Below are 25,377 nucleotides of genomic sequence, written 5' to 3'. Positions count from 1 at the left end.
ACATAGCATTTACTGGTAAATTGTAATTTACCAGCATTCACTGGTAAATTGAGGATACAGAACTGTCTAAACTGATATAAAGTTAGTCTGTTCACATTAATCAGTCTTCTCACTTAAAAAACAGCATAAAAAAGATTGTGCCAAGTGACTGCTTGCCTTACTTGTGGCTTTCAGAGGTCAGCTGCCAAATAAGAGGCCACCTGGACAGCAAGAATTATCCATCACAGCCTTGCAGTGGGAGAAGAGCGTGCTCACCAGCCGTGCAGCTTCATGAATGATTCCACACCCGTCCAGAGGCCTTTGCTTGTTTGCAGAAGGCTTAATTTTTTTTTTTCTCTTAGACCACAGTCTGTTCTCTGACTCACTCAGGGCAGGAAAAAAAGAAATCCGGCATCAGAAAGAGTTGTGCGTTTCTTTTTCAGATCCAACGGTCTGGATGCAACAGAGAGTGTAGTGTTCCATTTGGATTAATGTTTCTCAGTTCTGGCAACGCGGGGATGAATAAGGGTGGAGTTCTCTGTTCTCTGTGGTGACAGTGTTTGCCCACGCCGTGATGGGTTTGTGTGCACTTTATGGGTTTAATTCATATGAAATGATATGAAACAATGCCCAAAGAACTAGTCTTCTCCACTGTCCTTTATTTCTCCCAGCTGCGTGTCTCCAATATTATTAATTAAATCACCACCATTCACTGGCCCCAAATGTCCACTCCAGAGGACAACAATATCAGGCCTGAGCAGTCTGACTTTATCTTCCTGAGAAAAGAAAGCGAAAACAGACTTCTGACTGATCGGTTTGCTCCGTCTCCTGAGTTTAACAAGGGGAATGAAGTCTGCGGGCCTAGAAATCTGTCCCCCTGTGTGAATGCTGAAAGCAGCCTGTGCAGTATAATGAGAACTGCGAACCGTAAAGCAGAGACGGGCCTGCTGTCCAGAGGCTAAGACTCTCTGCTGCTAATACAGAGGTCCTGCCTTCGACCCCTGGTGGGGGCACTAAGACTCCCCACGCGACAGGGCATGGCCCAAAGAAATTTAAATCTCAGAGCAGCCATAGGAAGAAAAGGAAAAGAAAAGGGTAATTCTTTTTAATAATATATTTTATTTAACCCAACATATCAGAAATGCCATTTCAATACATAATTAACCTAAAATTTTTAATTGAGGTATCGCCAAGTTACAATGTTATATAATTGTGAACAACGTAATTGCACATACAGTGTGCCACAGTGATCACACTTTTGAAAGACCACACTCCATTTATAACTCCTATAAAACGTTGGTTACACCCCCTGTGTGTAACACATCCTCGGAGCTTATTTATTTTATGCAGAGTAGTCTGACCTCTTACCCCCCACCCCTATTATGTCCCGCCCCCTCCCTCCCTCTACGGCCCCTATTATGTCCCGCCCCCTCCCTCCCTCTAGGGCCCCCATTATGTCCCGCCCCCTCCCTCCCTCTACGGCCCCTACTATGTCCCGCCCCCTCCCCCCTCCCCCCTCCCCCCTCCCCCCCTCTACGGCCCCTATTATGTCCCGCCCCCTCCCTCCCTCTAGGGCCCCTATTATGTCCCGCCCCCTCCCCCCCTCTACGGCTAACCATTGGCTTGTTCCCTGTATCTGTGGGTCTGTTTCTTTTTGTTACATTCGCTAGTCGGTTGTACTGTTCAGACTCTCCGTGCACGTGACCCCGCGCGGCATTTGTCTTTTCCTAACTCAGCGCCTTACAAGTCCGTCTGTGCTGCACGTGGCGGAACTTGGTTCTTCTCCTGGCTGAGTAGTATTCCATTGTGTATGTGCATATATACGCGGTGGGCTTCTTTACCCATTGATCCACTGACAGACAATATCAAAACGATTAGTGAGAGATTCTGGGTTCTCAGACATCCCGGTGTGTATCCTGCACTTACAGGGCCGGCCGCATCCTCAGTGCCCGAGAGCCACCGTATTGGACAGGGCAGGGGATAGAGGCACCCTCTCCCTCACTGCACGTAGAGATAAGAGAGCAGGACCTTATGACGTGGGTTCAGAATCAGTCGTGGGATAACGGCATTCTAGCTGGACGAAGGGGGCACAGTCCTGCAGCTCCGATCTCTGGCCACACACTCCGTGGCCTCTCGTCTCGTGTGTCTGGGCTTTAATTGGTCCTGCTGATGACAGGTCTGTAGTTTGAGGCTGTTTCTGATTTCACGAAGTTGTAGCCTGCTCGCAGCTCATATGTACCTGACTCTGCTCAGTCAATACTAATTTCAAAATTCATTCCATATGCTTTTTCTCGGTTCAAATCCCTGGCTTTCTCCCTGCAATTAATATAGGAACTCTGTTGCAAAAGAAGAACCGAGTCAGCAAAAGAGGGAGGGAACCAGTGGGAGCAATCGCGGGGACCCGTCTTCGAAACTCGCGACACATGAGCCAAAGGGGACAGATTCTCTCTGTGCCCAGCTGGGGAAGAGGGTGGAATGCCTTTGAGAAACACTACACCAGGTTCAGAGCTGCGGCACAACCGCCCCGCTTATCTCTTCTGTTGCTCTGTGACATGACTCTGTTTCTGAGTAGCTGCAAGCCCAGCATTGTACCCCGGATTCTCAATGAGACGTGAGAGGCGACTGTACTAGAGGACCCAGGACCCCTCTGGCCTGGAGGGAAGCCCTGTGGGCAGCTAGACTCTGGATGACGTTATGATCTTGCCCCCGGGTTCCTTCCTCACCAAGCTCAGCGGTCTCCCTGTTAAAGCTCCATTTAAACGTATTAAGGATTCTGCCCCAACACCTGACCTTCCAGCATTGAGACTGAATTTCATTAGCCTGGTTTCTGTCATTTCCCTGAGCTGGCGGTGTCTTTAGTAATCTGGCCCTCTCCTGGAACATGGCACCTGATATTCCTTCCTCACCTTCCTCCCCGAGGGCACAATGGGCTCAGAGCACTGTCTGTGTGCCAGGGTGGGGTCGTCAGGATGGCAAGGGTCCGCCCGCAGGGTGGTGGGAGCGGCTGAGGGCGGTGCTCCTGCCTGCCCCCCACCCTGCTCCCTGGAGGTGCAGGGAGGGGAGGTGGAGTCCACACGGACAGACCAGCGTTCTCTCAACGCCAGGCTTCCATTCCTGCTGTAGCCCTCTGCCCTGCGAAAGTCTCCTTTCTGCTTCCCCTTCTAGGAGGGGAGAGGTCTTCCCTGAGAAATAAGACAGGCAGTGAGGGGGCTTCCCTTTCTCTGCTCCCCACCCCTGCTCTCCGCAGGGGCCTCCCTCACCCCCACCACCGGCCATCCGTCAGTGCAGCTTTGATCCCTGCGGGTCTGGGGCCCTGGGCTGATGCCTGTGTCCTGGGCTCCGCCTTACCGGCTCCTGGCGCCCCCCAACCTTACAAACACACTTACTCCACACTCCCCCTCCACCCCCAAATCTAACAGAATTACAAGGAAATTTAGTCATCATTTATCCATAAATAAATATGAAGTCTGTATTATTTTTTGAACACTATTTTTTTAATTCGATATAATCTACAGCATTATGTTAGTTTCAAGTGTACAACATAGCGATTCAGTATTTTACAGATTATGCTCTATGTAAAGCTATTATAAAATATTGGCTATATTCCATATGCTATAACATTACTTCCTTGTATTAACAAATTTTTTATTTTGTATCTAGTAGTTTGTTTTTCTTTTTCAAATGTTTTATTTGGGGAGTGTAGTTGATCACAGTGCTGTTACTTTTCGCCACGCAGCAAAGCCCATCAGTTACACGTGTACATGCGCTTGTCGGATTCCGCTCCCGTGTTGTGCATTGTTTTAAAAGGGCGTGCAGTGGAAATCTTGCAGCTCTCTCCTTATAGGCTGCATGTTTGCCTTATTACTATTCTTCCAAACATACTTCCTCTTTTTTTACACATCAGTTCAGTTCAGTTCAGTCGCTCAGTCCTGTCCGACTCTTTGCGACCCCATGAATCGCAGCACGCCAGGCCTCCCTTTCCATCACCAGCTCACGGAGTTTACCCAAACTCATGTCTGAGTCGGTTTTGCCATCCAGCCATCTCATCCTCTGTCATGCGTATATGTAAAACGTTATTTTCAGTTAGGAATTTTCTGCATCTTTTATATTTTTGCATTTGTAAAAGTCATAAACTACTCTGTGGGAAACGTCTTAAAAACCCTGACGTCGTAATTTCCTTCCCAAAGCACCACATTTAATTAAATGTACCCCGTTGCCTAACTCACGTGGCAGCAGCTTTGTCAACTCTAAGATGCTGCCTGGTTTCAGAATCACTTTGTCATTATTTCCCAATTCCAACCATTTACCATCCTCTATGATCCCAAAGTAAATATCACCAGGCATTAAAACAGAAAACAAACAAAATGTCAAACTGTCCTTCCGTTAGCAGATTCTTGGCTCTCCTCTAGCTGTGCCGGGCGGTGAGAGCACCACCCACGACACACGCGTTCCTGACGGCTGGCTGCCGTTTGGGGGGCTGAGCCGTGTCCCTGGATGCAACAAGGCACGTCTCCTCTCATAGCAGCGGTGGGCAGTGCGGTCCTGGTCGGGGCTGGGAGCAGTGCGGTGACCGCTGTCCCATGGACTCAGTTGGAGAAGGGATGCCAGACAAGCCTCAGGTCTGCCGTCAGCAGAGAGCTGTGAGTTCCTGTACAAGGAAGTGTCAGGGAAGTCATGCAGTTATCCTCTGAAAACCTCCTCCTGCTCCCGACTGCACAGCTCCAGAGAGACAGGGTTCCTAGAATGAGCTCATCCGGTTCAGAAGCAGCTAGGAGAATTAGACTTGAGGTGATGGCTTCCCCTGGCTTCCAGGCAGCATGTGAGTGTAGACATTTCGAATGAAAAAATAGAAGGACTTGGTGACCGAGCTGATTCAGAGACTAGAGAGAGAAAGGAGCTGATGGCGACTCCCTGACTTTTTTAAAATTGAAGTATAGTTGATTTACAATGCCGTATTAATTACTGCTGTGCTGCAAAGTGCCTCAATTATGCACGTGTACAGTCTTTTGCACATGTACACAATACACACGTATGCACTTTTTTCCATTATGCTTTATCACTGGGCGTTGAATATAGTTCCCTGTGCTGTGCAGGAGGACCTTGTTTATCCACTCTCTCTATATATAGGTTAGTTTGCAGCAGCTAATCCCAAACTCCCCTAGGCAGCCACAGGTCTGTTCTGTCTGGATGACTCTCCCTGGACCTGGAGCACAGGAAGCAGCCACACCACAGGCGACAGGCAAATTGGAAAGAGGATTTCATAAGAAAGGTTGTCAGTTTGGCCCTGTGTGTGCTAAGTCGCTTCAGTTGTGTCTGACTCTGTGTGACCCCACGGCCTGTAGCCCATAGGCTCCTCTGTCCATGGGATTCTCTAGGCAAACATGCGGAGTGCACTGCTACTTCCTCCTCCAGGGGATCTTCCCGACCCAGGGATCAAACCCGAATCTTTGCGTTGGCAGGTGGGTTCTTTACCATGAGCACCACCTGGGAAGCCCCAGTTTGGCTCTAGACAAGTCAAATTTGAGCCAAGACTCAGTGGAGAACCACAGATCTATAACTACGACACACGTCTCTCCCCAAGAGTCGGACACAACTGGGCGACTGAACAACAAAGGCAGCTACCGCAGAAATCCAAGGGCAGGACCGGAGGGTTTATGCATTCACATAGTTTTACTATAGAATACAGTATTTCAAACTCATGAAATACAGACCAAACCACAGTGGACTTCATGTCCCCAGCACCAGGCTTCAGTAATGATCAACTCCTGGCCAACCGAGTTTCCTCCAGACTCCCCCGCCCTATAGGATTCTGAAGTATATTCCAGGCAAGGGGCGATATAAAAGCAGGAAACACAGAACACATAGGTTTGGTAAGACCTCAAGGAAATTTAAAGTAAAACTTCTCATCTCACAGCTGAGTAAAGCTCAAGATCAGAGTCAGTAATTCATTTTCTCTAATGGAAAAAATATTTGCAAAAGGCTTTGCCAAGTTTTCATCTTTCTAAGACGAAGTATGAAAAAGGATATGCAAATTTTTCAGAAAGCTACATTCCGCTTAAAATCATTGTTTGCAAACATTTTATAAACGACTGTCAACACTCAAGAAGTAAACATCCGCCTGATCCTGACTTTATTAGTAATTCTGTCCAATAACAAACAGCACACGTGCTGTTATAAAATAGGTCCCCACACCCACAGCAGAACAAGAGAGTGTGCTTCCGTAACTGTCGCTGGCGGGGCCCCCAGAGCCTCTGGGGTCACTCTGGGAGAGAAGAGAAGAGGCCCGTCTCTGCGGAGTCAGCTTACCTGCAGCCGCCAGCAGTCACCTCGAATGTCCAGCTGCCTCCGGTTTCACACCTACCCAGATTATGGAGCCACTTTTGTGCTGTTCGTGGGGAGCAGAAAATACAGTAAGGCAATAAGGACTGTTGATATTAACTACACAGAAGGGCACAGCCTGGGTAACATGCAGCCTGCCGACAGAGAACTGTACTGATTGGAAAATACGACAGTTCATGGAGCCGTTAGATTTATTAAACTCATCAGTGTGAGTCATAGTTCAAGTATGTGGTGATGTTCTTCATAAAGATGTTATGAAAACCACACACACACATACAAGCTTGGGTTTTGGGGGAAAGAAATTCTGATTTTAAAAATGTGGTCTATTACTAGAAAAAAGTTTTGATTTAAAAATATTCTTGGTATTAGAAATATGAATAGAATGGCATTGAAAGTATCTTATGAAAAACAGCACCGCATACTGCAGAGTCTAAAAGACACTTAGACTTCATTAGGGTGTCTAAACACAAGAGGTGTTTGCTTCCCATATGGCAACAAAGCAATTGAGAAGTGAATTTGGTATCCCGGTCACAGATCACCATTAGCGGAAGGGCAAAACAAACACCTGAGACCACATATGACCAGTTATCCCAGCTCATTAACATTTCAAGCTGTACAATAATTTGTCACAAACATCTATGACTTAAAGTTTGATCACACGGCTCTGCGGTGTAAGGTTGCCATCCGCCCCTTCTTGGGGGCGCTGGCTCTCATTCAGAGTGTATGCCCTTCCTTCTTCTATAGTTCATCTTCTTTCTTCCATGAAATGAGAGATGGTAGCCTTTTAAGAAAAATAACATCTTAAGTTAGGAAAAATTACAAGCACCCCTGGGACCGTTGAAAACAATGGTCTGGAAGGACTGCCTCGCAGCCGCCTGCCCCCAACAGGAGGGAGGAAGCTGCGAGGAGGGGGTAAGGTGGTATCTCAAGGAGTGAGAGGCTGAGATTCAGGGAATCGGGAGGAACTGAAGGAGGATCAGAGGTGGTGCGGGGGGGGGCGGGAGGCGGCCGGGGCCTCCCTCCGCCCCCTCCTCAGCCCCCTACCCCCAGCTCTGCATAGGCCAGCCTGTGAGTCAGGGCTCCTCCTCTCCGCTGTATCCTCCACCTGCTGCCTTCAAAAAAGGAGTTCCACGTGCCCCACGCGATATGGAAGCTGAACCTGAGAGAGTGGACAGGGCTAGTGGATGCACGAAGCTTAACGGAGGCGTTGACAGAGACACAAGGTCGGGGGACCCGCGGCGGGGGCAGAAGCCACGCGCCCACACGCTAGGCTGCCAAGTGAGGTGGTGGTGTGGCCCAGCGGGCCTCCTGCAGACAAGGTTTGCAAAGCTGCCTTGCTTTTCTGACCACACTGCTTCCATCTGCCAACAAGTCTGAGCCTCGTGAAAAGCTGCCCTTCCTTTTGCGATCATCATTGAAGCGCGGACGTGGCCTCCTAGGAGTGCACTCGTGCTCACTGCCCCTCTGCACGGAGCCTGGAGACGGGCCATACCTGCTCCCTTAGGTGGGCAGACACAGAGGGCCGGGGCGAGGGGGCATCCTGAGGGCTGGCACACTCTGGGGAGACTGTGACCCCACTGCTCGCCTTGGGTGGAGACGACAGACACTAGGCTTTCTACTCATCACTCTCACGCCCAAGAGGATGCAGAGGATACAAAGCCTAAACACCAGCCTTTTCGTAACACACCGTGTAACTGACCCAACTATGCAGATATAGCGGTTCTCAAAGCAACGAAGTGCTGATGGATCAGAGCAAAACTCCATCCTTCCTCCTGGAGTTTAAAATCATCAGCTGAGGGATTTGAACGCCTGGCCCTAGACGGGCCACCCCTGGAGGCCTCGTGTTTAAGAGGGTGCCACCAAGAGGTGGAAGTGCTCAGCCCCGGAGGAGGGCTGCCACGCCCCGGCTTCCCTCAGTTACCCAGACTCTAAGGCTGGTTTATGATGCAGCCTGCACACGGAGGGCAGGGACAATGCCACTGTGTCCTGAGCACTGAACACGCATCCAGAACAGAGTGTGAGCTCAGGGAGTGTGTGTGGAGTACACGGATACATTCTTAAATTTTTTAAATAAGCCAACTAAACTAGGAAAACAGCATCAACATGAAACTAAACGTTGCAAAGCAGCATTCACGTAACTCATTATTTCAATCAGCCTTCCAAGTCCCTTCCGTCGTGTCCTACTTGTGACGCCATGGACTGCAGACCTCTATCCACGGATTCTCCAGCCAAGAATACTGGAGTGGGTTGCCGTTTCCTCCTCCAGGGGATCTTTCCAACCCAGGGATCAAACCCACGTGTCCTCTGTCTCCTGCACCGGCAGGTGGGTTCTTTACCACTAGCGCCACCCAGGAAGCCCATTTGCTAAGCAGCCCACGTTAAAGGAGAGTTTGTTTACCCAGCCGAAAGGAAAACGGAGAGAGAAAACAGATATCTTACGTTTCTTTTAAGGAGTGCGGACCAGTTTTCCCATTGTTTTGGCATCTACTTTTCCCTAACATTCATTGATTCAACAATAATCCAGGTGCCAACACGCATGCACACAAGGGATACGAAACAGAAGAGTCACCATCTGAGTCAGGCCGTGCAGGTTTCTGCTTCTGACGATAGCTAGGAGCAATATTGATTGGAAAAAAAAAAAAGGACTTTTCCCAGAGAGAAAAAAATTTTATTTAGCAATTCACTTTCTGATGTTTTTAATTTAGGAAAATTAAAAAGGTAAATAAATACAATATGGCTGTATAAACTTAATTATTAAAACTTTTTACATCGTGTTAATTTTTTGTTTCATGTCCATGTCACATTTATCAACCCACACAGTAACAGTGTACAGAAGTTTCACTGACGATACACAATAAAAATGATTCAAGGTGGCATAACAAGTCACTTCTGAGCATTACTTCTATCGTGCTTTCTAATAATGTCCATAAGATTGGCCCCCGTAACCAGATTGTCCTGTGTCTGTCTGTCTTTTTGCTGTTCCTTTCTCTTCTGGTCGTGAAGGTAAGGGGAATTTAACAGCTGTGGGGGGAGAAGGGACCCTGTGGGTTTCACACGTTTTGCAATGTCCCAGAAGAGTCTTTTCGAGTTGTTATTGATGAAAGTGATCGCTGTTCCATGTTGACCTAATCGCCCCACTCTTCCAATCTGAAATGAAAAGCAAAGGACATTTTCAAAATGCTCACACGAAATCCTCACGTCTCTTGAAAGAAATTGAACAGTAGTATTTAAAGAGGCTTCACTACGATGAGTATTTGTCCAGATGGCATCTGCTGAGTTGGTCCTCCCAATATACCTGTGACATCAATTTAGGGGGCTGCCATTAGCACAGTCCAAATAGAAAACAAAACCAGTAAGAGTACTGTCTGTGAAACTTGTGTTTCGGTCACGCGTGTGTGTGTGTGTGTGTGTTTGTATGTACATGCAGGAGTAACGACACAAAGATGCTTCTTACTGCGAATGAGTTATGGTAAAAACTTTTCGAAAGCTACTACAATTAGGGGTGAAAGGACTACCTTCTTCAGGGCACTTAGATGCCTTGAGGTCTGAGGTTGAAGCAAATCTGCTTTTGCATGAAGTTATTTCTCTTTCTGACAGAACTAAACACACACAAATTTGTGGAGACCTATGATAAGGAAGAAAACTGACATGTCTCCAAATATACTGAGAAACTCTTCAAAAGGGAGAGAAAGACACAATCCTGGTCAATTTCTGCTCCTTAATTGAAAATGAAGTATATTCAGATTATTTAAATGAATCGATTGTTCCTCCCACTAGGAATTTCTCTTACAGATGTATTTGCAGGAGAGGCCCCGGCAGCTGAGTGCCTGGGTGTTTACCACCACCACACTGGAAACATCTGGTCATCCAGCAGCGAGGGATTTGTTAAACAAATGACAGGACATCCATGTAATACACTCCCACGCAACCACAAAAACAGAACGAGCCAGATTCAACAAGAAAAGCCTTTAAAGCGTTCAGAACAGTGCCTGCCCTCGGCTAAGCACTCAGTGCATACTAACACTTAGTGAAGGCACCTTGGGTGAGCCGTGAGAAGGCAAGACGTCAGAGATTCATTCACTAACAAAGGGAGGAGGCCTGGCGCAGACGTGGCACACGCACATGCTGCTGTTCAGCCGCTCAAGTCGTGTCTGACTCTTTGCAGCCCCGTGGACTGCAGCCTGCCAGGCACCTCTGTCCACGGGATTCTCCAGGCAAGAATACTGGAGTGGGTTCCCATGCCCTCCTCCAGGGGATCTTCCCGATCCAGGGATTGAACCCACATCTCTTGCATTGGCAGCTGGATTCTTTACCACTGAGCCACCGGGGAAGCCCCATGGAATACTCCTCAGCCACGAAAGAGAATCAAACAATGCCATCTGTAACAACATGGACCGAACTAGAAATGATCACACTAAGTGAGGAGAGTCAGAGGAAGACAAACACCGTGTGATGTCACTCATGTGTGGAACCTAAAAAAAAGATACAAATGAATTTAAGTCCAAAACAGAAAGAGACTAACAGAAAATGAGCGTGTGGTTACTAAAGGGGAAGGGGAGTGGGATGAGGGATAAATTAGCAGATTGGGATTAACAGATACACACTAATGCCCATAAAACAGGAAAACAAGGACGCACTGCACAGCACAGGGACCGCTACTCAACATCGTGTGATAACCTACGAGGGAGAAGAGCCTGAAAATGCGCGCGCACGCACGCACGCACACACACACACACACACACAGCATCACAGCGGTGCCCACAGTAACTGCCAGCCACAGGGCTGACCTGGACGAGGGAGAGATGAGTACGTAGTTACAACCAGCACACTTGTTTAAGAAGCTTCTTGAGTATTTTAACATTCCAGACAGATTTCTATCCACAAAATTATCAAACTGAAAGTCTGGAAGAACATGAGCTTCAGGCACTTGAACAGTCAGCCCTGTGGAATAACCAAGTCTCTGAGGCACAGGGAAATGAGGCAGTGTGGACAAAACAGGGAGGGAGGGCGGGCAGACGGCCAGATGATCAAGTCTTGGGGGAATAAAGCAGCGGCGCAGTAAAGGCGCTACGGGCGTTTCAGTGGGTGAGCCCCGCAAACGCGACACTCAGAGGTGGTTCTAAGAACAGCAGCGAAAGACTTCACTCCAAGAGGCTGCAAGTGACGCCAGGAAGGAAGGAGGCAGCGGACACGGAGATAACACAGCGCTGAGAGAGGCTCTGTTCCTGCCGGAAAGAGGAGAGGCGCTTATCTCTAGAGCAAAGGGAGGGGACAGACCCCGAGAGGGGAAGGTCTAGAGCAAACAGGGACATGCAGAGGCGACAGAAGACACGATTCCTGAAACACAGACACTCCAACAGACCAACTTTGTTTTGGCCAGATGGAGCAACTTAAAACAACCTTTTAAATAAAGCCCTCTTTTTCTCCTTATAAAGGCCATTTAATACGCTCACTGAAGAAAACAAAAAACACAAAGAAAAAACTAAACCAAAAGCTAACCACTTAAATTTTTCTAACAAACATCGCGGGCTGTTTTTTCCAGCTAATTTTTTTTTTAATTTTATTTATTTATTTCACTGCTGCACCAGCTTTTCTCTAGTTGTGGCGAGCAGGGGCTACTCTAGCTGCAATGGTTTCTCCTGTTGGTGCCCCTCTAGGGCACCAGGGCTCAGCAGCTGCAGCTCCCGGGCTCCAGAGCACAGGCTCAATAGCTGTGGTGCATGGGCTTGGTTGCTCCGAGGTGGGTGGGACCTCCCCACACCAGGGACCAAGCCCATGTCTCCTGCATTGGCAGGCAGATTCTTAACCACTGAGCCACCAGGGGAGCCCCCAACTAAATTTTAATGCATTCCAGGCATCCACATAGTTCTTCTGAAAAAACATACTTAGTTTATACACATTTATCGTTTTACCCTTTGGCCGCACGGTAAAGCAGGTGGGATCTCGGTTCCGCACACCAGGCAGGGATCAGACCGGAGTCCCCTGCAGTGGAACCATGGAGTCTTAACTACTAGACCACCAGGGAAGTCCTTAAATACATATATTTTAAAAGCAAAAATATATGCAGTTTTATGTTCTGCTTAAAAAAAAACTCACGACTATATCGACAATACCTTGCATAAGAAAATGCATGAGTAGGGTCTTCCCTGGTGATTTGGTGGTAAAGAATCTGCTGCCACTGCAGGAGACACGGGTTCGATCCCTGCTCCGAGAAGCTTCTATGCACCACGGAGCAGCTAAGCCCCTGCACCCCAACTACTGAGCCTGTGCTCTGAGCCTGGGCTCCGCAACGAGACAAGCCACTGCGACGAGGAGGCTGCACGCTGCAACTAGGGAGCAGTCCCCACTCCCCACGACTAGAGAGGAGCCCCCGCTCCCCACGACTAGAGAGGAGCCCCAACTCACCACAGCTAGGGAGAGGTCCCCGCTCCCCACAATATGCAAGAAGCCCGAACAGCAACGAAGACCCAGCACAGCCGAAAATAAACATCTTTTTTAAAAAACAAAATTCATGAGCAAAACGGTGGTGCTGAGTAAACCTTTTACCTGATGCACGTACTCGTCCATGCTGGAGGGCATGTCGAAATTGACGACCAGCTTGACGCCGACCAAGTCCAGGCCTCTTCCCAGGACCCCTGTGCTCACCACAACATCATAGTCTCCTTCGAGCAGCCCCTTTCCAAAACAGCAGGAAAACTCGTCATGCAGAGCTTATCGTGAGTGGTTTTCTGTCATTCAGGCCCTTTCTCTCCGCAACACCTTCTTCAGTACTGTGGCTGCACCACCTGTGCAGGGTGTAAAGCTCTTGGAACACAAGGTGATACAGGCAGCCTCCATCCCTTCCGACCCCACCCCAAACCTTTTCTATTAATTGATTCAGGCAAACCTTTTCCAAAAGTGAACCACTCTCTGCCCCAGTCCAAAGTGACCTGATTTCACAGACGGCCGATTCTGAATGATTAATCTGTTTAGGGGACAATTCCAAGCGAACAGGTTTACTGCTCCCAAAACACAGAAGCCTTAGCAAGAGGGACAACTACCATCACACCACTGCTTGCCTGAAATTCTCAGAGTCATTAAAAAAAAGGATCAGCTTTAAAAACAGCTGGAAAAAAATTTTAGTAAGTAAATAAAAATAAAAAAACAGCTGATACTATGGTACCTCTTGAAAATGAGGCAAAGCAGATTTAGGGGCAAGAGAACAAAGCAGAATGCTGGGTGTCACCTTCAGTATGTTCTTCCTTTCCATCTGAGTCTTATCCGAGTGTACAGAGGTGCTCTTCAGACCCGTGATTTTCTGCACGGCCTCGCTCAACAGATCTGCTCCCAGCTTGCAGTCCACAAAAACTAACACTGGAGGCTTAAAGAGTTTCTTATCCTAAAATAGTAACAGCACATATTGAAGGTTATTCCTATAATTTACAACGGGATGCTTTTCTGAAAGCACTCGTGTGAGCTGGTTATCCACTGGTTTATCAACACTGTCAAGGAGGGAAAAGGACATTCTGTTCAAATGACTGCTTTCTTTAAAATATGCACAAACAGAAGCCGAACAGTGTATGTCCTTCAGATTTCTCCATCACCGCGTTAATACTACGAAAATAGTTTTACGACTTAAAGTGCAATTTAAAGTTTCCAATACTGTTCAGAAGTCAGTACAAACCATATTTAACACTGTATCTTTAGGTAACTAGGCTAGTACACACCACTCCCTTAAGCTGCTGGTGCTGCTGCTAAGTCGCTTCAGTTGTGTCCGACTCTGTGCGACCCCACAGACGGCAGCCCACCAGGTTCCCCTGTCCCTGGGATTCTCCAGGCAAGAACACTGGAGCGGGCTGCCATTTCCTTCTCCCTTAAGCTAGTTACTGTCAAAAATTTCTATTTCTCAAAGACAGAACAAGAACAGCCAAAAAAGCACTTGTCTTTGTTTTTTTTTAGCCACTCAGTGTGGCACGTGGATCCTACGTCCCCAGGCAGGGCCTGAACTCAGGTCCCCCGCATTAGGAGTGACGAGTCCTAAGCCCTGGACTGCCAGGGAAGCACTGCAATGACCTTGATCTTTAAATACTGTTCTATAAAACAGAAAAGAAAACCAACCTTGTGTCTACACTGCATGTTTTCACAAAAATGTATCTGAACCCCACAGAATTCTGAAGGAAGCAAAGCAGTTTATGATGAGATTCCCAGAGCAGGTTCCCCCAGAGCCACGTCCAAAGAGCACCGTCTCCAGAGCCGTGGAGGGTGCCAACACCGCGCACAACGCGGGGCTGACCGCTCTCCCACTCACGTTCAAGATTTCAAACAGTTTTTTCTTTTTGGCTGGCTCTTCCACCCACAGGACGATCTGGCGCACGCTGGGGCAGGGCAGGTTCCTCTCTCCGGCGGTGATCGCCACGGGGTCTCGCAGGAGCTGGCAGGCGAGCTGCTCTACACTGGCCGGGATCGTGGCCGACGCCAGGACGGTCTGACAGTCGTGAGGCAGCTGCTCCAGAACGTCAAGCACTTGCTGCTGAAAGCCCATCTTCAACATGGTGTCAGCCTGGAATGAGACCACTGCAAGTCAGTCTTACACGGAACCCAGAGCACCCTGGAGGTAAACGGACACAGTTAAGAACCTAAAACGTTAAATGCTCTCTACACGGAAAAATACACCACGACGTCAAAAGACACGGGATTAACTGGGGAAAACACACGTTTATTTCAAGCTTGTATAACTGTTTACAGTGATATACAAAGATTTCCAAAATTTGCTTATTTTTGGCTGCATCAGGTTTTAATTGTGACCCTTGGGTTCTCTAGTTGAGACACGAGGGCTCAGCTCCCTCAGCGGGTGGGATCTTATCTCCCTGACCTGGGATGGGAGCTGCGACCCCACAGTGGGAGGCAGACTCCCAGCCACTCGACTCCCAGAGAAATCCCAGCGAGATTTTATCACGGTGTCGTTAACAGTGGCCAAAAAAGGCACAGACTTCAGATGTACATCGGTAGAGGATTTGTTAAATAAATTATGGTAAATCCACACAATACAATGCTATGCTACCATGAAAAATGACCAGGAGCTCTTTATTAAATGATAATGAGTCACTGCTAGAAGGAAAGAAGGAAAATACAGACAGAACACTGTATACCATGAGCCCATTTGTATATATACTCGGGAAACTTAACTGCTAACTCTGGGGAGAAGATTTATGAGTTGGGGTGTGAAAGTGAAAGTCACTCAGTCGTGTCCGACTCTTTGTGACCCCATGGAATACAGTCTATGGAATTCTCCAGGCTTGAATACTGCAGTGGGTGGCCTTTCCCTTCTCCAGGGCATCTTCCCAACTTGGAGATTGAACCCAGGTCTCCCACATTGCAGGCAAATTCTTTACCAGCTGAGCCACAAGGAAAGCCCAAGAATACTGGAGTGGGTAGCCTATCCCTTCTCCAGCGGATCTTCCTGACCCAAGAATCAAACCAGGGTCTCCTGCATTGCAGGTAGATTCTTTACCAACTGAGCTATCAGGGAAGCCTAAGCAGGGGTTAGGGATACAATTTAATTCATTTTATGGCTTTTTTTTTTTTTTTTTTTGCAAAGTTTGACTTTTTTTTTTTTTTACCACGAACATGTATTTATAATAAAGCATGATTTTAAATAAATTAAAACATGTAATTTGGAGGTTTTCACTTCTGTATAAACCTTTGCATTGCTGGTTTTTCTTTTTTTTTTGCTGCTGGTTTTTCAATAACAATGAATGTACTGCTGAAAAAATAGAAAAAAATGTTTAGGTTTTTAATTTTAAAATAACAAAAGATTAAAGCTACCTTGATTTTCAAATATAACCTTGGTGTCTGTAACTTTGGAAAATAAGATATTTAATCATTTTGGTGTCCACTAATGTGCTGTCAGTTAGACTGAAGTTTGATGACCTGTTTTAATATCTCTCACTCTGTAACATTTAAAAAATCTTAAGTAATCATGATGGTCTGGGTTTGATCCTGGCTCTGCATGACCTCAAGCAAGTTAATTAACAGCTTTAAGCTTCAGTTTTTCCTCTTACAGGTGAAATTATAGCAGTAACGACCTCCAAGAAATGTGATGAGAATCAATGAGTTAAAGTATATAGCGTGTGTGTGTGCACTCAGTCATGTCCGACTCTTTTGTGACCCTACGGACTGCAGCCCGGCAGACTCCTCTGTCCATGGGATCTCCCAGGCAAGAATATGGAGTGGGCTGCCATTTCCTACTGCAGGGGATCTTCCCGACCCACGGATCGAACTCAGGTCTCTTGCGTCTCCTGCACTGGCAGGCAGACTCTTTACCTGCGCCTCCTGGGAAGCCCGTGTAAAGCACCAGCATGGTCCTTCTCGGTTCTATTAACTGTGAGAGGAGAAAACGCACCCGCAGGGCGTGTGTAAACATCCCCCCGCTCCTCAGCGACCCCGCAGAGCCCCACGCATCTCAGCATCTGCCTTGCTTCTCCTGGTGCAGAAAAAATTACGAGCACAAGAAACAGACCCCTTCCATTTCTCTTCTGGCCTGAGCTCCCTGGAGGGGTTGCCCAGCCCCGTCACCTTTCCTCTGCCTCCTCCCCTCCCACCGCTGTCCAGTCCAGCGCTCACCTCCCTAAGCTCCCTGGAGGGGCTGCCCAGCCCCGTCACCTTTCCTTGCCTCCTCCCCTCCCACCGCTATCCAGTCCAGCGCTCACTTCCCTCCCCCTCACCAGCTCCTCTGGGTCATCAATCACTCCCTGGGGGAGACAGAACTCGGGTCCGGATAAGTGGGGGGCGCAGATCGAGGAAGAGGTGGACGCGGCGTCCCTGAATCAAGACCAAACCTGGCCTCATCTTCTGGGAGCCGTCCTTGGCGTCACCCGCATGGACGCCCTCACTCCCAGACAATCTGACTTCACTCCTGAGAGTGCCCGGGCGAAACGCTCACCCACCCACTCAGTGAGCCTTAATTCGTCGCCAAGGGTGACCGACTGTCCCTGTGTGCTGGGCATTCCCTAGACGCCAGGCGTGTCTCAGGGGACACTCTAGGGAGACGGGCACTGGCAGGCCCTGTTTTATAGATGTAAAACCCGAGGCGGGTGACGCAGGGCCCCACAGTGCTGAGGAGCTGGGGGCTGACCGGGGACACGGGCTCCAAACCCACGTCTGCTGGTCTAATTACTGGGGCCACGGAGGCAGGCAGGCTGCTGTCACGGGTCAGCACCCAGCACCCCACATTTTCTGATCACGTAGAAAAAATTTAAAAAGCTCCTCCTACTAAACATCATTAACTACTTCCAAAATTCCTGCTAATCGTGACTTGCACCAATTCTTTTTTTGCAGATAAATGACAGACAGCATGTTTTAAAAACTTATCACTGAGAATACAGTAGACCTCATCAGTTTATGAGCAAGCCCAATTAAGAAAAGACAGCTGTGGTTTAATTTCAGCTTAGCTGCAGTCTATGCAAGAACTCCGGGAGTTGGTGGTAGACACGGAAGCCTGGCGTGCTGCAGTCCATGGGGTCAAAGAGAGTCAGACACGACCGAGTGACTGAACCGAACCGACACGAGAACTAGCTTAAGAACCACTACCGCCAATTTAAAAAAAAAACAAAAAAAATCCCTGAATTGTTTTCCTTTGGGGGAGAAATTGGTTGAATACACAATACAATTACATAACTATAATGTGCTTTTCATAACTTCTATAAAATTATGTTTTTAAACACCACCACTTACTTCATCCACTACTACAATGTTTATACTGCCGAGTTCTACAGATCTCTGCTTTATTATATCCAGAAGTCGCCCAGGAGTTGCTATGATAACCTGAATAAAAGAAAAAAGGCAAATTAGAGAGTCGGCTGACATCCGTTCATTCATTTACTCCTTCATTCTACACTTAAGAGTGGCTGAGGCATGCCAGACCCTGTGCAAGTACTCAGAACTCAACGATGAGTGAATCAGACTTCGCCCCTGCTCTCATCAGAGCCGCAACACAAAGGGAGAGACAGCACACACACATGCTCACGTGATCAGGACAGGCTGCACGCGGAGGGACGTACCGGCCCCAGCTCAGACATTAAGCTGACGCCCACGGGCGTAGCGGGCATGAGCACGCCGGGACGACCAGGGAGAGGGGAGGGCGTCGTGGTGGTGAGGCTGGGGGGCAGGGAGGTGACGGCAGAGGGGAGAACACGTGGCTGAGGCCAAGGTGTGGCAGGGGCCAGACTGGGGGCGACCTCAGACACGCTGACCCTGATCTGGCTCCATGAACAAGGGCACCCTCCTTGCCCTCTCTGGGCCTGCCACTTCACTTCCAAGTTACCAGGCTGTGGATAGTGAATTCAAGGTCGCTCAACGCTCTTGCTGCTGCTGCTGCTAAGTCGCTTCAGTCGTGTCCCAGTCTGTGCAACCCCACAGACGGAAGCCCACCAGGCTCCCCCGTCCCTGGGATTCTCCAGGCAAGAACACTGGAGTGGGTTGCCATTTCCTTCTCCAATGCCTGAAAGTGAAAAGTGAAAGGGAAGTCGCTCAGTCGTGTCCAACTCTTAGCGATGGACTGCAGCCTGCCGGGCTCCTCCGTCCATGGGATTTTCCAGGCAAGAGTACTGGAGTGGGGTGCCATTGCCTTCTCCATCAAGGCTCTTAGCAGTTTAGTATTATATTAGCTGAAGTTGTGGTCCACGTAGGGGCTTTCTGGAATTCCCTGATGGTCTGGTGGCTAAGACTCCATGCTCCCAAGTGCAGGGAACCCAAGTTCAATCTGTCGTCAGGAAGCCAGACCCCACATGGTGAACTAAGGGTCCACGTGCTGCGACTCAAGAGCCACGTGTCACAACTAATGCCCAGCACAGCCAAATACGCAAACAAAGGCTACACATAAACATAAAGGAAGCAGGGGCTCCTCAGCCAAACTTGGGCAGGCATGGTGGCTCAGGCACACAATCACGGCCTGAGTCTGTCCTCCCATCCATCCTAAGGCGCAAACACGAACAGCCACAGTAAGGATTAAACGAGGAGGGCTGGTGACCCTGGTGGACTTGCAAATAAGCCCACACACTCAGCTGCACCTACTTTTCCGGTCCACACCGCCCAGTGCTAACCCTGCTGTGCGTGATAAAAGGCCTGGAACCCTAGCGCACAGGGCTTAGCTTGGCTTGTGTGTCCTTCACACACCCACAAACATCAAGCTGGTTTTAATTATGCTGACGTGACTTCACTCCTTTTCTTCCATCTTCCCCTCTGATGATTTGGAAGTTATGAACTTTTTTTCACTCTTTTGAGTGCTGCCCCTGGAATGCCACTACATCTATCAGTTCAGTTTATTTCAGTTCAGTCGCTTAGTCGTGTCCGACTCTTTGCGACACCCATGAATCGCAGCACGCCAGGCCTCCCTGTCCATCACCAACTCCTGGAGTTCACTCAAACTCTTGTCCATTGACTTGGTAATACCATCCAGCCATCTCATCCTCTGTCGTCCCCTTCTCCTCCTGTCCCCAATCCCTCCCAGCATCAGAGTCTTTTCCAATGAGTCAACTCTTCGCATGAGGTGGCCAAAGTACTGGAGTTTCAGCTTCAGCATCATTCCTTCCAAAGAAATCCCAGGACTGATCTCCTTCAGAATGGATTGGTTGGATCTCCTTGCAGTCCAAGGGACTCTCAAGAGTCTTCTCCAACACCACAGTTCAAAAGCATCAATTCTTCAGTGCTCAGCCTTCTTCACAGTCCAACACTCACATCCATACATGACTACTGGAAAAACCATAGCCTTGACTGGACGAACCTTTGTTGGCAAAGTAATGTCTCTGCTTTTGAATATGCTATCTAGGTTGGTCATAACTTTTCTTCCAAGGAGTAAGCGTCTTAACATAAAGTTAATGGACACTTTCAGCTTGTTCTCGAGGCGTGGAGGGTGATGCTTTGACCGCGACCCCATCTCACCTGCACTACACCTGCTGCTGGACAGTGTCCACCCTGGTTTCCAGACACCGCACTTGCTCCTGGTCACTGATCATCAGCCTGTCCATTTACTTTGCCCACACGCCCACTGCCGCCTCTACACCAGCTTCCTTCTGCCCCCACCTTCCTCTCTGGAATCTTCTTTATCTGCAGGATGGCTTCCTCTGCAAGTTCCTGCAGACGGTCCCCTGGCAATACCCTCCCAGTTTTGTTTATCTGAGTAGGTCTTCGCCTCGTCCTTCCTCTTGAAAGAGCTTTGCTGAGCAGACAGACAGTTGTCAGTTTTCCTTCCAGAGGGTGCGTGTCCACGAGGCCTGACACGCTGTGGGCGGGAGGAGGAGGCAGGATGGAGGCAGTGGAGAGGCTGTGCAGCGCCCAGGGAGGAAGGCCCTGCTCGGGGGAGGGGGGGCGCTGGGGACATAAAGGGGGGCCAGGCAGAGGGATAACACGTAATGGATAGGGGCAGCAGGTTTCTCATGGTCAGAGCGATGAACATGGAAACACAGAGCATAAAAGGAACCTGGTGACGAACGAGAACTCTAACTATTAACAGGAACTCATGGTCTCGAGGTTCCCGAGCAGTGACGGCTCAAGAGCAAGGAGCCCAAGGGGAGCCCAGGTCTCAGTTTCCGAACACTGCTCTCTACACAAAGGAGCCAGGGCTCCATGAGGAGTTCGGGGCAGAGGCAAAGAAAGGATGAGCTCAGTGCACACCACGCTTTTCAGACAGAAAAGAAAGAAAGGACTCAAACAACGACAGGGATATGATCAAAGGACACAGAAACCGACCTGAAGGTGCCTCCATGAGCCACCCCAGTAATAATCCTATAAATAAAAAGGAACCATCAGTCCACGTAAAAAAATAAATAAGCGGGGAGTCTGGTGAAGCTTAAAAAATTTACCAACTGAAAGTACTCCTCCTAAAGCACTTACTCAATATGAAAGGTACACACTTTACTGTGACTTGACAGACGAAAGCATCGGTGAAAAGGACAAACTGAAGCTGTGTGCCACGTAAAAGGATGTAATGAGAAGAACACAGCACCTCTCCCGTGATGTTCCCATCAAAGACACAAAACACCAATCTCAGCAGTTGAGGGCTGTTCTTCAAAAGCCTTGTAATCCTTAAAAATGTCAAGATCAGAAGAAAAAAAGAATGGTAGTTTCCAAACTGAAGATGCTGAGAGAGGCACGACAGCTACGGGCAACAAACGGCTGAACCTGATGAAAAGAAGCCGGTGGGACGGCCACCGAGACCTGGGGCGGGGGGGCGGGGGGGGGGGGTTCAGGCACTGACAGCAACATTCACGCCCGATGCATTCCAGCCAGGAGGCGGGGATCTCCCGAGTCTGTCACCGGACTGTGATTATGAAGCATGATGTCCTTGTTCGTAGGATTCACTCTCTGATATGTACCAGCCACGATCGTGAGACGAAGCCCACCTTTCAGAGACGCATCTTCGCAACTGGGAGAGAGGGGATACGCCCACCCACATCCAAGAGCAAGTTCAGGGACTGAAGGACATAAATGGATGTGAGACCATCGGACAGCGGTCAACTGTGCTCCTGTCCTTTGTCACACACAGCCCAACCTGAAAATTAAGGCTCACGGAACAGGAGTTTCAAGGCTACCTAAAGCCACACTCTAAAGCTCCTCCTGGGGAGAAAAGCCTTGGTTCCTGCACTGTTTCGGTCCTCTGCAAAGGCGCCCTGTCCAGCAGGCCCACCTGAATGCGCTGGCGCAGGCGGTGCCGCTGGGGGGGCGCGGGCAGGCCTCCCACCAGGAGCGCGGTCCTCAGGCAGGGCAGGCCACTCATCAGCTCCTTGGCCTGCCGCTCGATCTGGATGGCCAGCTCCCTCGTGGGCGTGAGGACCAGCCCCGACGGCGATTTGCTCTGCAAAGATGGAAACACACCCGCGATGAGCTGCCGCTGCTGCGGACTCCAGTCTGCGAGGCAATCCCAGGAGCACCTCCCCTCGGAAACAGATCCCACCAGCCCAACTGCCTCCTGCTCCCTGCAGAGTGCTCCTCCAAAACCCTCAGAAACTACACCCATCTCCCACGAACACGGGTGCACAAAGAAACATCAAAACGGGGACCAGCGGGAGGCGCCCGCGAAAACCGAGGCGGCAACCTGGACGCTTGGCTCCCGTCAGCAGGACTGTGTGATCTCGGGCCATCCTCCTCCAAGGAAGAGGCCCGCTGGTCTCCATGAAGAGCCAGGTCAGGCCCGGCATCGCCCGCCGGTTTCCCCTTAGTGCCTTGTAGATTCACTTCTGTCTCTGTCCAAAAACCTCATAGTGTACAAATATTCTATCAGGTTGGCCAAAAAATTCATCTGTGTTTTTCCATAAGATTACAGAAAAACTCAAACTTTTTGGCCAACCCAAAGTTCTGGGTTGATTTTCATCTATATCTTGACCATCTAGTCCTTCCTTTTATTTTTTTCTCACATTATCTTCTACTACAGTTTAGTTTTCTGAAATTCCCTTTCTCTCTTCTTCCTTCACCTGTTATTTCTCACTCCTTTCCCTCTTGCCATACTTCAAACCTCACAAACTCACCAGTACTTGGTGAATAATCACTCAGAATGTCTTTTAGTCTCATTATGTGAGGGAATGCTTATAAATGAGCAAGAAAGGCAAAATGCTATCATTTTTAAGATGAAACAGAGATCACCCTTAAGGATACATGCTGAAACTCCACAATAGACTTGTGACTTTAGTATTAGGTATTTCAAGACACAAACTCAAAGGACTCTAGACTGACACCAAAATCACAGCCCATCTGGTCAGCAGGACTTTCCCCCCAAAGCCAAAGCATGAAAGCTCCTTAAATAGAAAATTCATTAAGAGGAAACCATTTTGGAAGTGATTTTTTTTTTCAGACCTTCAGTGAAGACATTGGTTCAACATAATACAGTTGAGTCCCAGTTACTAACGACCTAGGTATTCAGTTCCAGTTCCAGTTTTTTAACAAGCTTGAGGCTGATGCTGGATAAACCCTTCGCCTGTTTGAGCTCACACAGGTGAGCTCTAACTCACCTGAGACAGAGCTCGCAGGATGACCGGAAGCAGGAAGGCGGCCGTTTTTCCAGAGCCGGTGTCCGCGCTGGCCAGCACGTCTCTGCCCAGAAGGCCCACCGGAATCATCTGCATCTGGATGGGGGTGGGCACCTCGTAACCGGAGGCCTTGAGGTTGCGGTTTAGGGCCTCGGGGAAGCCGCAGTGCTCAAAGTCAACGATGGGCCTGGGGACGCCTCGGCCTCGGACCGTGATCCCCAGCTGCCGCCTGAGGTTGTCAATCTGGTCCTCCCGAAGGTGCGAGATGAAAGCATGCTCGGTGTAGACGTAGGGGGCAGGGCCCGGCGCTGCCGGCTCGGAGCCCGCTTTCTGGGGGCGGCTCGGCTCGGACGCTGCCTCCACGCCCCTCACCTGCAGCAGGTGCTTGGCTTTACACTCCAGGCTGCACACGTCTTCATCCGTGTCGTCGCACACGTACTCGCCGTACCGCCCGCACACCACGCATATGGGCTCCCCGGGCTCGGCCTGCCGCTGGGTTTTGGAGAAGGACTTCACCGGCTCTTCGGCGAGATCGCCAGCCTGTGTCCCTGGCTCGGAGTCAGGCAGAGTCCCTTCAGACACCGGGCCAGTAGGCCGGGGGAGAGGGTGCGGCTGGGCCCCTTGGTGGGCCGCTGCGGCAGCCCCTTCGGTACCCGAGGCATTGGCAAGACCGTCCCCACCTGCATCCAGCCCCCGGTCTTCTGCCTCGGCTTTGACTTTCTTGGCTACACAATTTCCACTGTCATCATTAGCGTTCCGCTTGATTTTCAGGGATCTTGGAACGAACATCCTTCAATACTCTGCGGAGGAAATTATACCCTGATTTATTTTACCCTCATTAAAGTCACGGATAAAGTACCCTAAAGTCATCACGTCCCTGGGCTATGCCTCCAAAGAACAGAAAAGACAGTGCTGACCTCAGGCTTCCCTCCCACCCTCCAAGTCCCCCTGGTGAAGACAGTCCTGGCTCCACGCTGCACACGGATTCGCACCACTGACCTGTCTGTGGACTGCCTTGCACTCTGACATAACCAGACATCACAGAAATTCTGGGGTAGACCTTTCTGTTACACGCCCACACAGAAAATACAAGAAGAGGGCTACTTCGCAACTGGAATCTTTACAACCAAAGTGCAAGCATCAACAGTAACACGTGCCCAGAGGTCACTAGGTCCCAGGGTCGCCCCAAGGGCACACGCACGTCCTTCTGTTGTGACCTGTGCTACAAGCTCAGGTCTCAGCGGGGACTCAGCACTTGGGGGCCGAGGGACTCGGAGCGCACACCTTCTCGGTGCGTGCAAGCTCCCAACCACAGCTTTTCCTATTTACAACAGAAACTGGGTTTTACAAAATGACAGAAATTGGGAACAGGCATTTAACTTAATTTGGGGGCTGTTAAATATGCTGAGAAACAATTTTCAAGAGAAAAAAAAATTCTTAGGATACATTGCCAGGTTCCATTTTTCCGGAAAAATTCCAACAGAAAAGCAAGTGACGGTCTAGTTACAACCTCAAGTCTCCGAAAAGGTCGAGGGGGCGGGTGAGGAAGGCGCGGCTTCACGCGAGCGGGGAGAGCTCGGAACTGCCGTCCTGCAGGCGGAACCGATGCGGCGCGTGCGCGGCCGCTAAACCGCGGCCCAGGTCCGCGCCCCTCTCCTCCCCCCACCGACGTCGCCGCTCTCCTCCTCCGACGTCGGCCCCCAGCGGCCACGCACGCAAAGGCGCGTGACGTCACGGCGCCGGCCGCACGCGGGGTTGGGGTAGGGACGGCGGCGCAGGGGAAAGGGACCGCGCAAGGCCCAGCCCGCCGCCGCGGCCCGGCGCCCGCGGTCCGCACGAAAGGAGTAGGACGGGAGGCAGGCCGAAGCCGCGGGGCCGGGGCCACGCTCACCCGCATGGACTGCGGCCGTGTCAGCTCCGGCTCGGGGAGGTTCCCCTTGAGGCACTGGGCCGGGCTTCCGGCCGACGAGCCCGCAGCGTGCGGCCACCCTGCTGCGTGGGGACGGCGTGGAGGGCGGGATCTACGTCTCCGGGTTTTGGGAGGCGCCGCGGCGCGCGGGGG

At 49.9% G+C, this 25,377-nt stretch overlaps 1 protein-coding gene and 1 long non-coding RNA gene across 6 annotated transcripts; both read right to left on the bottom strand.

Annotated features, from left to right (window-relative positions):
- Positions 1-3,451: 3,451 nt before the first annotated feature.
- Positions 3,452-6,486, bottom strand: LOC147356026 (uncharacterized). Its single transcript, XR_015142970.1, has 2 exons — positions 6,286-6,486; positions 3,452-4,627 (listed from the first exon to the last, which is right to left on the bottom strand). It is a non-coding gene; the product is annotated as an uncharacterized LOC147356026 (long non-coding RNA).
- A 2,478-nt stretch (positions 6,487-8,964) lies between these two features.
- Positions 8,965-25,331, bottom strand: DDX59 (DEAD-box helicase 59). 5 transcript variants are annotated; one of them, XR_015142961.1, is made up of 8 exons: positions 25,207-25,331; positions 23,298-24,115; positions 21,980-22,147; positions 18,031-18,120; positions 14,606-14,857; positions 13,544-13,696; positions 12,865-13,103; positions 8,965-9,465 (listed from the first exon to the last, which is right to left on the bottom strand). XR_015142961.1 is itself a non-coding variant. In XM_086343154.1 (8 exons), exons 2-8 carry the CDS (start codon positions 24,102-24,104, stop codon positions 9,202-9,204), a joined length of 1,863 nt encoding a protein of 620 aa, XP_086199280.1. In that variant the 5' UTR covers positions 24,105-24,115; positions 25,207-25,331; the 3' UTR covers positions 8,965-9,201. The 5 variants fall into 5 exon arrangements, 2 of the variants coding, with proteins under 2 accessions (XP_086199280.1, XP_086199281.1); XR_015142962.1 differs by lacking the exon at positions 25,207-25,331 and adding an exon at positions 24,826-24,899; XM_086343154.1 differs by having other exon boundaries at positions 12,865-12,993.
- Between the last annotated feature and the right edge of the window lie 46 nt (positions 25,332-25,377).

This window comes from Bos grunniens, chromosome 16 (assembly GCF_055505025.1).
Source record: "Bos grunniens cultivar Pamir isolate PY7600 chromosome 16, Bosgru_T2T1.0, whole genome shotgun sequence".
Taxonomy (NCBI): Eukaryota; Metazoa; Chordata; class Mammalia; order Artiodactyla; family Bovidae; genus Bos; species Bos grunniens.
The sequence above is the reverse complement of the archived record's forward strand: the minus strand, read 5'-3'. Positions and strand labels throughout refer to the sequence as shown.